General features: G+C 38.9%; 4 protein-coding genes across 4 annotated transcripts; all 4 read right to left on the bottom strand.

The window, feature by feature from the left end:
• On the bottom strand, nt 86-1,156 carry LOC18790086 (probable calcium-binding protein CML16). Its single transcript, XM_007223578.2, has 2 exons — nt 488-1,156; nt 86-355 (listed from the first exon to the last, which is right to left on the bottom strand). The coding sequence occupies exon 1, from the start codon at nt 977-979 to the stop codon at nt 503-505; it is 477 nt and encodes a 158-aa protein (XP_007223640.1). The 5' UTR covers nt 980-1,156; the 3' UTR covers nt 86-355; nt 488-502.
• LOC18791601 lies at nt 1,629-2,912 on the bottom strand. The gene has a single exon (XM_007223599.2). It carries the CDS (start codon nt 2,452-2,454, stop codon nt 1,990-1,992), a length of 465 nt encoding a protein of 154 aa, XP_007223661.1. The 5' UTR covers nt 2,455-2,912; the 3' UTR covers nt 1,629-1,989.
• On the bottom strand, nt 2,996-7,785 carry LOC18790158 (proline-rich receptor-like protein kinase PERK9). Its single transcript, XM_020564423.1, is given in 9 exon segments — nt 2,996-3,414; nt 3,498-3,659; nt 4,213-4,360; nt 4,494-4,570; nt 4,659-4,729; nt 4,987-5,073; nt 5,155-5,565; nt 5,921-5,950; nt 5,953-7,785. Coding segments are annotated over 9 exon segments (2,298 nt in total). The 5' UTR covers nt 7,094-7,785; the 3' UTR covers nt 2,996-3,243.
• Nucleotides 10,636-14,002, bottom strand: LOC18790604 (HD domain-containing protein 2). Its single transcript, XM_007223678.2, has 8 exons — nt 13,622-14,002; nt 12,683-12,807; nt 12,521-12,558; nt 11,742-11,852; nt 11,570-11,649; nt 11,069-11,105; nt 10,949-10,990; nt 10,636-10,836 (listed from the first exon to the last, which is right to left on the bottom strand). Exons 1-8 carry the CDS (start codon nt 13,901-13,903, stop codon nt 10,751-10,753), a joined length of 801 nt encoding a protein of 266 aa, XP_007223740.2. The 5' UTR covers nt 13,904-14,002; the 3' UTR covers nt 10,636-10,750.

Below are 14,915 nucleotides of genomic sequence, written 5' to 3'. Positions count from 1 at the left end.
CTCCATTCAAAAAGAAAATCCCTACTTTGATTTGATGTGCATTGCATGGGATGGAACCCAAGTTCACATACAAAAGAATAGAAAATGACCAAATCATAAGTTCATAACATAACCTGAGAGAGAATTCATACACAAATTACAACCCAAATGGTATGAAATTGAAATGGACCTAAACATGAACTACTAATAACATGACATTATTATTTATACAAAAATTTACAAGATGGGTTTTTGATTAATTAATTGGTAATTCTGATCTTAATTCACTAAAGGGATTGAGGGGCAGGTCTCAATATTAAAATTGATCAGTATATGTATTATCCCCTTTTCTGTGCAGATCCTCCTTCTCCTTCTCCTAAAACAAATCCATCCTATATTATCAAGACAAGCCCCTCAACCCAACAAACACAAAACCAATAGAAAAATAAAAATAAATAAAACATAAAAGTCAGCGATAAAAAGTCAAACCATCCACAAACGATCATACCCGCGCCACACCTGATCAGACCCCAAGAAAATCGGCGGCGGACCGAGACATGATCGTCGCGAATTCGCTGAAGCTAATCACGCCATCGCCGTTCGTGTCGGCCTCTTGCATCATATCGGAGAGCTCTCTGTACGTCAACGGGTGACCCATTTTGGCCATGGATCCGGCGAGCTCGGCGGCGGTGATGTAGCCGTTTCCGTCGCGATCGAACGACCGGAAGACCTCCGTGAGCTGCTCCTGGTTGATGAGGATCTCCGCGTTCATGTCGGGCAAGATGGCGGTGACGAGCTCGTCGAACTCGACGGTGCCGTTTCCGTTGGCGTCCATGTTGGCGAGGAGGACGTGGAGCTGGTCACCGGTGGGCTTGACGCCCAGGGACCGGAGCAGGGCGGCGAGCTCGAGCTGGGTGAGGCTGCCGTCGGAGTCCATATCGAAGCGCATGAAGATGTCTTTCAGCTGCTTCAGCTGATCGGAGCCGAGCGCGGCCATCATTCTGGTAATGGCCAAAGAAGAAGAAGAAGAAGCAAGGGATCAATAAGATACCAATTGTGTTTTGGGAGTTTTGAGTTTTTTTAAAAAAACTTTGCGGAGTGGTAATTGGCTTGTGAAAAGTTGTGGTGTGGGGCTAATTGGGTTTTTTTATGGTTTTTCTCTTTGGAAATTTGTAACGGTTCAAAGTTTGAGAGACTGTTTTTTCGAGAATTGCCGATAGTATTTTTATTAATAAGTTGGTAAAGAAACCGAGCTATGTCGTCGGGATTAATTTCTTGTGTAGATTAAAACTGAAAACGCGTTTTTCTAGAGTTGATTAATGTTTGACTACGTGGTTATGCATTGGGAAAATGAATGCGTATGCTATTTACTAGGGTTGTTTGTCAACCATATTTAGGTCTTAAAAGCCTCTGTTTTACTATTTTAATACGGGTTGATTTGGTTCGGTTTTGGTTTTTAATTAAATTTAATGCGGTTAGCACTAGAGATTAACTGAGGACAGACCCTTTGAGGGATTAATTAATTTAATTAGTTTAATTAACCAACTACCTTCATTTTGTTTCCACAAAGAACATGGGTCGGCTGTGATGAGTTTTTCAATCATTTGGAGTTGGCATAATTAAGGTGAAGATTCGAGATTCAAACAACATTTTTCTTAAAATACGCCACGTTCCAATCATAAGAAAGTTGACAATGGTGTGGTCTCGTAGGCGTGACATTTCAAAGTAAATGGACAAAAGAATTATTTGACATTTACTAGACATGCTTCTGTCAAGATATTCTATATGTGAGATATTCTATAATAAAAGGATTGGACTTACGTACTGAAATTGACAACCTGCACCTTCTTGAATATGTTTCATATCCATCCATCCATGGCTGTTTGATGAATTGCAGAAACTGTAACCATAACTAAATGAATAAGCCACAACAAGTTGATCCATCCATGGCTATTTGACAAAGATCTAAACAACCCATTTCAACAGCTAGCTAGCTAGGTTAACTTATGATCAATGACTGACAGAGCCAACCATTTCAATCAATTGAAACTGCACAAATCTACTGTCAAATTGATCATCTTCTGCTGAATGATGAATTGGGGAACAACCCATTTCTCTTCTACCCCAAAAGCTTCCAAATCCAAACTCTCCTCTCTGAGATAACTCCTGCAGCACCTTGTCCACCTCCTCCATGCAACATCTGCAACTATGGCCTGCCTCTATGGACCTTATGGACTCTCCAAGAATACTTACAAAGTCATCCTTGAATGGATCTAGTACTATTTCTCCTTGACTTTCCACTACAATCTCTTTCCTCTTTCTTTGCTGAAGCTTCTTCATGGTGTAGTCTCTTGTCTTTTTGATCAGCTTGCAAGGAAGCTTGAACAAGATGAAGATGGTGATTTGCAGGATCAAGCATTGACAGCAACATGAAATGACCACACAATCTGCAGCAACCATGCCACAATCTTCCATGGCTTCGGAAAGTCAGGAGGAAAGGGGTGATGGTGGTAAAGAGAACAGTTTAAGGAAATCATACCCCTGACCCTGCTGTTAAGGAATAAGTTCCTTCTCTTCCCGGGACGTAATAGGAAGGGCGAAGCAATTGGAATGATATGTGGCAGATTGCTAAAAAGGCTGTATATGAGTCATGCCTTCCATCACTGTTGCTTCTAACAGGGGCTATCCAAAATATAATAAAAAGCTGTTGTTGCTTGGCTTCTACATTTTTGGTGGAAGATTTCTTTGATATCTTTAAGCGTTTCCTTATAAAGGTGTCACAGAGCTCGACTTTCAAAGAAAGCTCCCTTTCCCTTTCAAAGAAGACTTGCAAATTAATTAAATATTTGCAAGTCTCAAGCTTACATTGTACCAAACTTTGTTAACATCTTTGTTCATAGCTAGTCTTCTTCAGTCTTGTAATGGATTAATACATCTTTAACATGTTGGCAAAGTTCTGCATATAAATTATAGCGCATGGATTTGTGAAACAGGGAGAGAAGAATAGCATCCATGGTTAACAAAATTGAATTATACTTTTATAACACCACCATAAATGTTGGTAGATGCAACAAGATCATACATGGGCTAAATAATTTACAAGGGCAAAAAATACCCGTGCAGAAGCTTGTATAACATCTAAACCTGATGCAGTCAGTTTCAGTTTCAGACAGATCAGGGTCCTCCCAGCTGAGCCAATCCATATCTAGCTCAATTTGGCAAAACCCTTGGAATTCAGTGTGAATATATCTCTCCCAATATTTACTATGGATCTTGACTAAAAAAATCTGTACTGTAATTTTGACTACCAAATGCCATTCGCCGGAACAATCTAATTTCAGCTGATTGTTGTGCCGAGTTAAATGCCTCGCTTTCCCCCACTCTCATTCCATTGGTTAAATCGGAAACAGCCAAACTATCAAAAGCTCTAACAACCTGAGGGCAGTAAGAACCAAAAGAATGATGATTTCAGCTTAATGAATAAGTCACATAAGAAAATAATTTCAGCTTTTTATTACCTGTCCCATTCGTGGTCTCTTAGCAGATGAATGCCGCACACAAGCAGCAGCAATCTCAATCATTCTGAACATTTCACTTTCAACGTAGTTCTTTCCGAGCCTTGGATCTACCACACCTTCAAACTCCTCATTATCAAGAGCATAACTCAATAATGGTCGAGCCTGGAAAATAAATTGCCTTGTCACAAAAGCTTGATTTTGACCCCAGAAAATTCATTTGGTTAACTGTACAGGTTTATTTCATTCTATACATACATTGTCACATATATGGCTCCTATGCATCAATGGTTTACATCTTTCTCATGCATTTATGTAAATATGAGGGGCAGATAAAAAAGTACAGTTACTTAAGGTTTCAGGTCTTCTCTACATATTTCATGATTTTATCAACATAGGATTTTAGACCACAAACAAAATGGGTACTTGACTTGCAACAGAGTTGCTTAAGGGTTTCTAGTCTTCTCTATCTGTTTCATGACTTAATCAGCGTATAATTTTAGACCACAACCAAAATTTGTACTTGTTTTGAACCAGAGCCCAATGACTATAGTATATAACTGACGACCTCAGCCATGAAGATCTAATTCAATAAATTGAGACTTCAAAATATCAGATGGGAAATATCAAAATTTTCTTATTGAAAAGAAGTAAAAGCAATATAAACAGTGTGGACTATGATATGTTAAGTATGGCAAGATGATGCTGTTAAGTTTACCCATTCAACTAGACTCTCATCTCCCATGGGTTGTGAAGTATCGACAGGCTTCCGTCCAGTAATCAACTCCAGAAGCACAACTCCGTAAGAGTAAACATCAGATTTCTCAGTCAATTTGCCACTTGATGCATATTCAGGGGCCACGTATCTGAAAATGAACCGGAATCAATACATTATCTGAAATGAAAAGTACGTTTTTAAAATCTAGAAGACTCCTCAAGAATAGGTCTGGTATAAGTGGTAAGCATATCATATGGACCAACACTATATTGCTGACATACCCAAAAGTTCCCATGACACGTGTACTAATATGTGTATTCGCATCAAGAGCTAATTTGGCAAGTCCAAAATCTGAAACCTGTAAAGTATATGGAGGAAACCATGAGCTACAATCTAACTGAAATAGAGAAGTACTGAAATGTACTCTGAGTTAACATTATGTGTACCCGAGCTTCAAAGTTGTTATCTAAAAGAATGTTTGAAGACTTTATATCGCGGTGAATAACTCGAGGATGGCCTGACATTAAAGAAAATAAAACAAATTTAGTCAACAAAAATTTTCCAGATAAAATTATGTAACCCAACAAACTCTAGTATGAGGGTGTCATAACTTCAATCAGGTGATAAAAGCTAAAATTTAAAACATTTTACTGGATAAATTATATAAAACAGGTTTAAAAAACTTTGATGTTTTATAGAAATGGAAGTACCCTCAAACTATTTAATCCAGAAATTAAGAAAATTAACAGCCAGAAACTAAGGGTAGATAATTACAGTCTTCATGTAGATAAGCAATCCCACGAGCTGCACCAGCAGCAACCTTAACTCGTGTTGCCCATTCCAGAACTGGCCTACCTTCCCCTGAAAAATGCAAGGTGCAAAACATGAGAATACTCAACCATTATCATTAACTGTATCTTGAAAGCTAGGTTATAGATTTACCATGAAGATGGAAATAAAGGGTATCATTAGCGACATATTCATAGACAAGCAGCCTTCGGTTCTCAGAAATGCAGTAGCCCACCAGAGAAACCAAATGGCGGTGGTGTATGCGACTAATAATCTCAACTTCAGCTTTGAATTCTCGCTCACCCTGACCCCCACCAATCTTTAGTTGTTTTACTGCCACCTCTCTCCCATCTGGTAGGCATCCCTTATAAACAGAACCAAATCCGCCTTCACCCAAAAGATTCTGAGATGAAAATCCATTTGTTGCCTTATCTAGTTCTTCAAAAGTAAACCATGGTCTTGAATTGCCTAATCCTGCTGGTTCTGGTGGAGAATTCATGAAATCACTGCCAGAATGACTTCCAACAAACGGAGCTGAAGAATGTGTCTTCAAGAAGGATGAATCTGGAAACAAGTTACAAAAGCCTTCTTATTTCATTTCAATGGCCTCAACTTTGTGGACAGAAAAAGTACCATCTATCTACAATGGTCTATATGACCCAATCAATTAAACCGACACCCTGATTTTTAATGAAGCTAAATAAATACCTAAAACAGTATATTGAACTTATTGTAATTTAGAAACATTGAACATAAAGCATGTGTATAATTAGGAAGCTCAAAGAAACAAGTTCTGGTACTTGAAGTGTTCATCCTTAGGAATGTGAAGTGCCAAAAACAATGAGAAACCAGGAGGGTTAAAGGAATTAAATAAATAGCATAATAAGAAATCACTTGTGTTGTGTATGGTATAAGTTACCTGATCTGGGGGAAGAAGCCAGAGATGTCATAGCATACCTTCTCCAGATATCTTTTTCCTTGGCCTCCTCAAGCACCATACAGCCAATCCAATGAGGCTAAGCACTACTACCCCAACCACTACACCAATTGCCACTACACCTCCAGTACCAATGCCCCCACTACCTGTGGGATTTGAACTTGGCGGTGCATTAGGACTGGAAGTGTTTGAGGTTGGTGGACTTGGAATTTGTGAAGGTGCTGGTGGAGAAGCATGCGAGGGTGGAGGTGGTGCCAGTCTTTTTAAGGGTGGTGGAGGTGATGACTTTGGAGGAGAATTTGGGGGTGAAGGGGTTGGTTGAGAACCGGGTGGAATGGGAGGAGTAAGCCCAGGAGGCGGGGGTGCATTTGTTGGAGGTACTGATGCTGGTGGTGGAGGTGAACTTTTGGGTGGCACGGATGCTGGAGGTGGGGGTGAGTTCTCTGGCGGGTTTGATGGAGGTGGTGAAGTTTCAGGGGGATTTGATGATGGAGGTGGAGGTGACTTCTCAGGTGGTTTTGATGACGGTGGTGGTGGTGAAGTTTCAGGGGGATTTGATGATGGAGGTGGAGGAGAGTTCTCAGGTGGCTTTGATGATGGGGGTGGTGGTGGTGAAGTTTCCGGTGGCTTTGACGGAGGTGGAGGTGAATTGTCAGGTGGTTTTGATGATGGTGGTGGAGGTGAACTCACTGGTGGACGGGATTGCGGTGGTGGAGGCGAACTTGCAGGTGGACGGGATTGCGGTGGTGGAGGCGAACTTGCAGGTGGATCAGATGTTGGTGGTGGTGGGGAAGGTGAACTTTTTGGTGGATTTGATGATGGTGGGGGTGGAGAATCAGAAGTTGGTGGAGGTGCATTGGATGATGGTGGGGTTGGAGAATTAGAAGTTGGTGGAGGTACATTGGATGAAGGTGATTGCGTAGCTACAGATGGGAATGAATTAGGAGGGGGTGCTGGTGTGGTTGGAGGAGGAGCTGATGGAACAACAGGTGGTGGAGATTGAGTAGTTGAGTTGGAGGGTTCTGGTGAATCCAAACTTGGCTGAGAAGATGGTGTAATAGTTGAGGGTGGTTGTGGTGGTGGTGTTGAAGTAGTATTAGAAGCTGGTGGCACAGCCGACGGAGATGAGTTTGGAGATGGTGATGTGGTTGCCATCTATTTAGAACCAAATCCAGTGATGGATATCATATATAACTCGTACACCACAATCTTCAAGCTATCATGAAATTTTCAAATTTTCACAAAATCCGGAGTTTTTTCCATACAAAAGCCAAAATTTTGAGCAAAACCCATAGATGATAGGCCAATTTCAAGTCTTTATCCAACCAACAGTTCCAAACTTCCAAAACTGAAATTCCCCATCACCAAACTTCACCAACCAAACACAATATTCTGCTGGGAGCAAATCCCCGATCACTGAACTCGTTTAGAGCAAAACCCAAGTCAGCAAACAGATTTTCAGCATAACAGAGAGATGACTCTGAGCAAGTTTTCAAGCAGAAACGCAGACACCTAAGCTCAAAAGTTCAAGATATTGTACAAAATTCACTCAACAATCTTTCTCCAATGTGAACACTTAAAAGGTCCAAACTTTTGACGTGAGCAAATGCAGCAGCAACAGCTATACCACCAAAAATTGGCAACGAAAACAAAACCCAAATGCTAAAATCCCAAAAGGCCTTACCTTTACTTCGTCAATGATAGCTGAACAGAAACGTCTCTCCAAAATTGCAGCCTACCTCTTTGATTCTTGTAACTTCCAGTCTCTCAATCTCAACTGTGCATAGGAAGCTCAACTCAGGGTCCAGGAACACGGATTGTGGGGTCCAAAACGCTATGCAATGTGAAGACTGAAAACGACCCCAAGGGATAATTATGAGTTTATTGATAACAATGAATTTGTTGGGTTTTTTAAAATCTTTTCTTTTGAATTTTCTTTTGCTGGAAAAAAAATCATTACATGAAATTCAATGAAGAATCATAATCACAATTATAAATTTGACATCCATAACCATGTGTGGTTGGCTTTTTCTGACGTCCATTTTAGTTCTACTCAACGTAAACGCTCTTCTCAATTGCTAGTGTGCAAAATTGGTCAGCGCTCTTTAAATCTTTGGAATTTGGACCTTTTCAACTTATTTATTTTCAAATTTATTAAATAGCATCTTGAAAAATTTTACATTACAATAATTACTTTTGGACGAATTTTAATAATTGTGTAGTATTATTATATTATTTTTATCAAATAATATTAGAAGCCACACAACTTTATATAAGATATATTGAATAATTACTTCACTTTTCGCGGGGTGTTATATGAACTCGTTTGTAAAGATAAGATGAGACCATAAAATAGTTCCATTAGAAAATTAACATTAAATTAATAAAATATCCACCTCCCTTAAATGCTGATTTTGTCCTTAAATACAATAAGATACTATAAACAAATAGGGCAATTACTGTAATGTGCGTGTTCTTTTGGACTTTTTCTTTTGGAGCCACGACGAGTTTGACTGCATTCTTTATTGTCAAGAAAGAAACACATCTTAGAGCATCTTAAAGGTAGTCTGCAAATGAAATAGGGAAAATTGTATTATAACAACTTAGGTGGTATGTCATGTTGTCTATCTATTTGCTTTTTATACCTATTCACTTTAAAGTAGGCAATATTACCTTGTTGGGAAAATATGTAATTTGCCTATCCATCTGCCTCTTCCATTAGAGCATGAAAATGCTCATTTACCTATTTCCTTATTTTTTGGGGTAAATTTTAGTCTTTATTTCTCTCTTCTTTTCTTTATCGAAAAAGAAAAAGTTAGGCTCTTTAAAATTAAGGATGAGCTCATTCTTACAACCAATGTGATTTTGACACTTGCCAATTTTTTTAATATATATTTTTATTTTTTATTGAAACTTTCTCAATATTGCTAAAATTTAACTACTGTCAAAACTCCATTGGTTTTAAGAAGGAGCTTCCCCTCAACTTTAAGGAGCCAAACCATACTTTTATTATTATTTTCATTGAGCATTTTGTTCACAAAGCAATCGAGCAGCTCAGCAATGTTATAGATCCTGGATCGGAACAAAGACAACCTCAGTCAGAGCATAATCTTTTCTTTTCTTTTTTTCCTTTTAAAAAGAGAACAAATCATAGCACAATTATATATGCATACAAGACTAAAGAAATCTGGTCTGCAGAGAATTGATTAGTGGGTTTAATTTGGTGCATGGTGGGGTCGGCATGGCCTAAGAGATCTTGTTGCTTGTTAAACAAAAGTGGGTTTTTATAATTTATTAGTAGCATGCAGGCAATGAAGTGGGTCTAATTTCAGAGTGTGTCTGGTGTCTGAAGAAATGGCAAAAATTTGAAGGTGTGGTGGGACTCATGTGCTCTAATAATTCTCGTATCTTTTGCTGTGCGCTTGCTGCCCGTGAAGCTCCTCCACTGGTAGCTGTTGTGGATCCTCAGAGATTACTCTGTTTCAAAGCTAACATCATATCATACGAGACCCAAAAGCCTACAACTTTGTACTTTTTTTCTTTTCTTGTAGTGTATAATATGCACAAAGTGTCAGTGGTTTAAGCGGTTAAGATTAATTAACTCTTGCACTGGAGGTCATATATCATTGAACCAGGGATTTTCATCCTAATAAGTTACGTGTGATTCTCTCTATATCAATTCCGCGTAATGTTGTGTTTAGCCACTAGAGAAAATTTACTCATATTCAACCACCTTAAATTCTGTATTTTTTCATCAATAATTAATATCGTATTTTCTAAAAAATTTCTCCCTTTCGGTCTTTTTCAAAGTCTCCCTAATATGTATATGTATATGAAGAGAATTATTCTCCTGTTTTGGTATGGATCATATATGGATATAGATGAAATTAATAGGCAAGTGGGTTGATACTAGGAAAAGATAAGGGAACCATTTGTTAAGAATCAAGAAGGTGCCGTGGCAAGAAAAGCAAAAGCAACCAGAGATTCGAAGCACACGTTTGCACAGTATCACCCGATGGGAAAGACGACAAAAGGCCGAAATCTAGTGAGTGAAACACATGTAAACTTGGAGAAAAAGCTGAACGTGTAGGCTCCCAACTCCACTCCGCGCGCATAGTTGGAAATCCAAAGGCTCAGATTCTTAACTTTATAGAGGTTGAGTTGCGTTGGAGGGCAATGTAGATATTTATTTAAGGCCAACTAAACCCAATTACCTAACCTAAAGCTTATTTAAGGCCCACTGAACCTCGTTCCCTGTTGCATTGTGTACAGAAACGGGCCTACTTATTAATTGATAATTTTAGGCTTAAACACCCTAAAAAGAGTGCCCAAAACTTTGAAGAAAAAGGAATACAAGGCTTAAGCCCAATCCGCCTAACTTAAGCTCCAGATCCAAAATTCAAACCTAAACTGACCAAACTCCATCTCACCCTGAAAAAACAGAAAAACCCAGGACATATCTAATCTAATTGATGTATTTCTGGTAAAATGAAAAGAGAATGTTAAACTATTTGGAAATTAATAAATGAGAAATGCTAGAATAGCATGAAGCAGAAAGACCGAATCATGCCTACTACCCCGGCTGAGTGGTGTTGTACCTTTTCTTTCACCTCAGCCTCCACGGATGCATGCTTTGGTTGCACAGATGCGAACTGCGGATCCCATTGGGTGCTGTGGAAACAACATCATTGTTTTCCTTTTTATGTGAGAAGTCAAAAAAAATTGGTGAACCGAGGAAAATGCTGCTGGGCGACGGGACGGCCAACTTCTAGGAGGTTTGGCTTCGCTGCGAATGATTACCGAATGAGGGAATCAGTTATGACTCTTGTCAACCCGTGAATTTCTTCTAGAAATGATTTCAGCTGCCCAACTCTTTCCTAGTTCAGTTTGAAATTTTCCTGGGGGAAAAAGAAGGCAAACAAAGAACGATAATTAAGAAGTGCAAAATTACAAATAGGTAGAAACCACAAATTTTTCTACTTCAGATAACATCAAAATAGTTGAATCTACCTGCGGTAGAAATGAAAAACTCATCCAGCACCTTCCCATGTTCTGTTACGAGGGTAAAAATATCAGAAGAGAAAGATAAGAAAGCTAACAAAGTTACAGCAAAAGAATGAAACACTTTACCTATTTCATATTCCAATGCTTGCAGAATCATTTCAACCTGAACAGAGTTCCATAACCATGTTAAAAGAAGGAATATCATAAGCAATAGTGGAAGTTTTGAAAGGTCTACATGCATAACTCACATCTGCATGCAAGTACACAGCACATACACACAAGCATGCGTAAGTAAATTTCTGCTTCTCAAGTTGTGTTGTAACAGTATGTGGACAACAAATTGCACAAAACTAGGACTACAGAATCACAAATTTTGTTGTAACACAGGTCCCTGCTGCATAGCTAGTTACAGTGATGGAGCAAATTGGAATTCTGTCCCCATTAGAAGTAAAACAAAATAAAATGAACCCTTACTAGTACATAATGTCTAGTAAAACTATGAGATTGAAATAACCATTATAAATCACCATATTACATGGATAACTGAATTAAGCAGTTTCATTTGGATGCCTTAATATTGAAACCTGTTAATGTAACATTTATATGCGAATGCCAACATATACATACTTTATCAAAATCTTTCACAAGATTAGCCTCTAAGGACGAATTATTTTCATACTCTGCCCAAAGTTCTTTGATCTCTTCAGCTGCAAATAAGAACACTCACAATCAATACAATTCCAAAAGAAACGTTTTTATATAATCAAAGAATTCCATGAAAATAAGAATTAATGATCACCCCTCATCCCTCCACCAAGAACTATGCACATTTCATTCAAAGCTGCTTGCTCCCTTCTGCTCTTTTCTGCTTTGGGTATGCCATCAGCTGGTGTTATATCTCCAACAATAGCTAAGAATAGTCCAAAAACCAATCAGATAAAAAAAACCCATTATATATATATAGGTGTGTGTGTGTGTGTGTGTGTATGGATGTATGTATGTGTGTGTGTGTATAAGTATGTAGACGTACGTATTAGTAGATAGACAGATGCACACACTGCACATGACAATTTTGACATGCAAACACACTTTAAATTTGAAATGTCAACACAATAAAAATTAGTAAAATGATAGCAAGCCATCCTTATTCCGTAATAATATAGGAAAACATCTAATGATATATTTAAGAAATTTTTATTGGTAAAGCTAAACCCTATGAACTACCCAATCTACCCCAATACCACTCCATTGTATTTCCATGTGAACTAAGAGCCATGCACTTTTGCCAGAAACTTCATTTCAAACTAGCGAGACACACATGCACAGGTATCACTTCAGTTATTATTACTTTTTCCTAAATACTATCTTTCTTACAATGCTAATATGCAGTTTTTCCATTTTCTGACTAGATACTATTTTTTTCAAAAAGTAGCATCACTATCACAAACTTAAAAAAGCATTGAAATTTGATGTCTATTAATTTCAACTAAAGCTGCTTCTTATACAGCGTCACCTTGAACTGCACATTTGAAAATATAATGTAGAGATATTGCGAAAGAATAAGGGACTAAAAGGTACCTTCTGCAATGTCATGGACAATTGCTATCTTGATACACCTGTTCAAATAAGAGCAGGCAAGAAAGAAAATAAGATACTACAGAAAAAGGACCAAAGTGACGCATCAATTATCAGCATAATCAAAAGACATCAAAGCCAACACATGGCATTACACACTCCAACCTTTCTCTGTTCAAGCCAGGAACGTCACCAGCAATCAAAGACATCAAAGCCATGCGGTACATATGGTCAGCAATGGACTCAGGACCCTTTATTCCATGATTGATCCAGCCCTTTCTTTTTGTGGTCTACAAGAGAGAGAGAGAGAGAGAGAGAGAGAGAGAGAGAGAGAGAGAGAGAGAGAGAGAGATGAATATCGTGGATCTTCTCAGAAGTCCATATCGCAAAGACATATTATAGACCACTACTATTACTTGAGATAAAGCATTCGTCCCTCATTATGGATACATATCCCAGTAAGCACTTGCTCTTCATTATGATACCATATACATATGATTGTTGTAAAGCTAAGCCCTTTCCCAATAAGTCACATCTTTCACAACCCAATTCAATTCCTCCAATTTGTTTCAATAATTATTAAATTGATTATGTGAGTCATTACCCGTAGATAGAAACACGAAGCCACTCCCGTAGCATTATTATAACTACTATTGATTTAAGATGCTGGGATCCAAAGATGCTTCTTTTACAGAGTGACAACTAAAATGCTTGCGTCAAACCAATGAGATGAAATAATCACTTATTCTATAAATTGTATGCGAAAACCTCTGAATCACGATTTTCACAGTAGGTTTCATGCCGTGACACGATTGCTTCAAGAATCAAATTCATAAACTAAAAAACACCAAACCCAGTGCTGTTCAATTCAAGGAAGGACGCATTTAATCTCTGTTTGGTTGCTGAGAAAATTCAACACTGACTAAATATTCTTACACTAGATTGCTCACTAGTTAGCTCCCACACCTAATATCACACAAATTTTAAAACTTACTAGAATCAGAGAACGCATATACAAACAATTCTACACATTTTCTTTCATTTTATATTCCTTGATTTTCTCGGTAACCAAACAAATAGAACAGAAACAGAATCACTGCATACCTTGAGACTATGGCACAGTGTGAGAAAATCAATAGCGGAGGACGTGGACGAAGAGCCCGACGACCCAATCGAAGCTTCCGACTCGTCCAAACCCACAGGCCGCTTAGACGGGACGCCGTCCGGAGTGAGAGTCTGGCAACGAACGGAGACGAGCCTGGCGGTCGGGGATTCGGTTGAAAATGCGGGTCTGGGCAAGGTCCGATTGAACAAAGCGAGAGGCGAACGAGGAGGGACAGAGCGGGTCAGTGGAGCCGCGCAGCGAGTCGGTGAATTAAGCGCCATAATTGCTGAGATTGAAACCGACAACCAGGTTACTCGAGGTTCTCCTTTCTTCTTGTGTTCCCAAATACTGTACCAGTACCAGTCCTTTATTTTTTATTTTTTTTCGAACACTAGCAAAAATCCTTTTTAGAAAAAAAATATATATAAAGTAAAATACAGAGAAAATATTTAAAATATCAAAAAATATCTTTGATTGTAAATATTAAGAATTAAATGAAGATAATATGATAAATTTACACTTCTTTATTTTTTTTAAAAAAACATTAAAAACAAAATTACGTAATCAATCCGGATCCTTTGCTTGTTGTTGAGGCCCAAAAAATCCAAGGCTGGGTCCAAATATATTTCTGGCCCAATACAACACTTAACTGGGAAAGAAGCCTAACTTGTGTCACGGGATGAGCAAGCGACGCGGTGCGGCGGAAGCGAAACACACATTTCGCCACTCAAAGCACACCTGTGCAGCCCAAGATCCCTTCGGATCCTGGTCAGCCTTCTCCCTTTCATGATACTCATGACTCTCATAACTCCGCGAGAGGTTTAGCTTCAAGTGTCGTCTCCCACTAGACAACGAGTCACACTTTCGTGTGACAATACAATCACCCGCATCCAACAACGAACCCTCGACGCCCATACATCAAGCGTTGCATAAGACACGTCAACTGCATCGACCACATCGCATGCTTTCCTCATGTGTTTCTCATGTCCATGTCAAGACATAGCGATCCAACACACCATCGGTTTACCCACACTTTTGTTGGTCATTCCTTTAGCGTCCACGATAGCCCACATCCTCAAGCTATACACGCAAGCTGTTATACTTGCATGTCGCCCAAGCCTTGGCGACATATGTATTCCGAATGTCCCACATAACCGTCTATGCATTGCATGGGGTCGCAACCCATGCGTACCGGCATCCGAATATCCTCCTTCAATATTAGACAAGGCCGAACCCAAGCCAAGTCCATCGAGTATTGTCAAATGTCTCGCTAGCCGATGGCATAGCGAATGC

This window comes from Prunus persica, chromosome G1 (assembly GCF_000346465.2).
Source record: "Prunus persica cultivar Lovell chromosome G1, Prunus_persica_NCBIv2, whole genome shotgun sequence".
NCBI lineage: Eukaryota > Viridiplantae > Streptophyta > Magnoliopsida > Rosales > Rosaceae > Prunus > Prunus persica.
The sequence above is the reverse complement of the archived record's forward strand: the minus strand, read 5'-3'. Positions and strand labels throughout refer to the sequence as shown.

What these genes read in the sequence shown, in the direction of transcription:
- LOC18790086 (XM_007223578.2), bottom strand. Translation starts at nt 979, where the DNA reads ATGATGGCCGCGCTCGGCTCCGATCAGCTGAAGCAGCTGAAAGACATC.
- LOC18791601 (XM_007223599.2), bottom strand. Translation starts at nt 2,454, where the DNA reads ATGGAAGATTGTGGCATGGTTGCTGCAGATTGTGTGGTCATTTCATGT.
- LOC18790604 (XM_007223678.2), bottom strand. Translation starts at nt 13,903, where the DNA reads ATGGCGCTTAATTCACCGACTCGCTGCGCGGCTCCACTGACCCGCTCT. An exon ending in TGTCCATGACATTGCAGAAG is followed by an intron (nt 11,853 to 12,520) that starts GTACCTTTTAGT and finishes GACTATTCTTAG; the next exon opens with CTATTGTTGGAGATATAACA. An exon ending in AGCATTGGAATATGAAATAG is followed by an intron (nt 10,991 to 11,068) that starts GTAAAGTGTTTC and finishes CCCTCGTAACAG; the next exon opens with AACATGGGAAGGTGCTGGAT.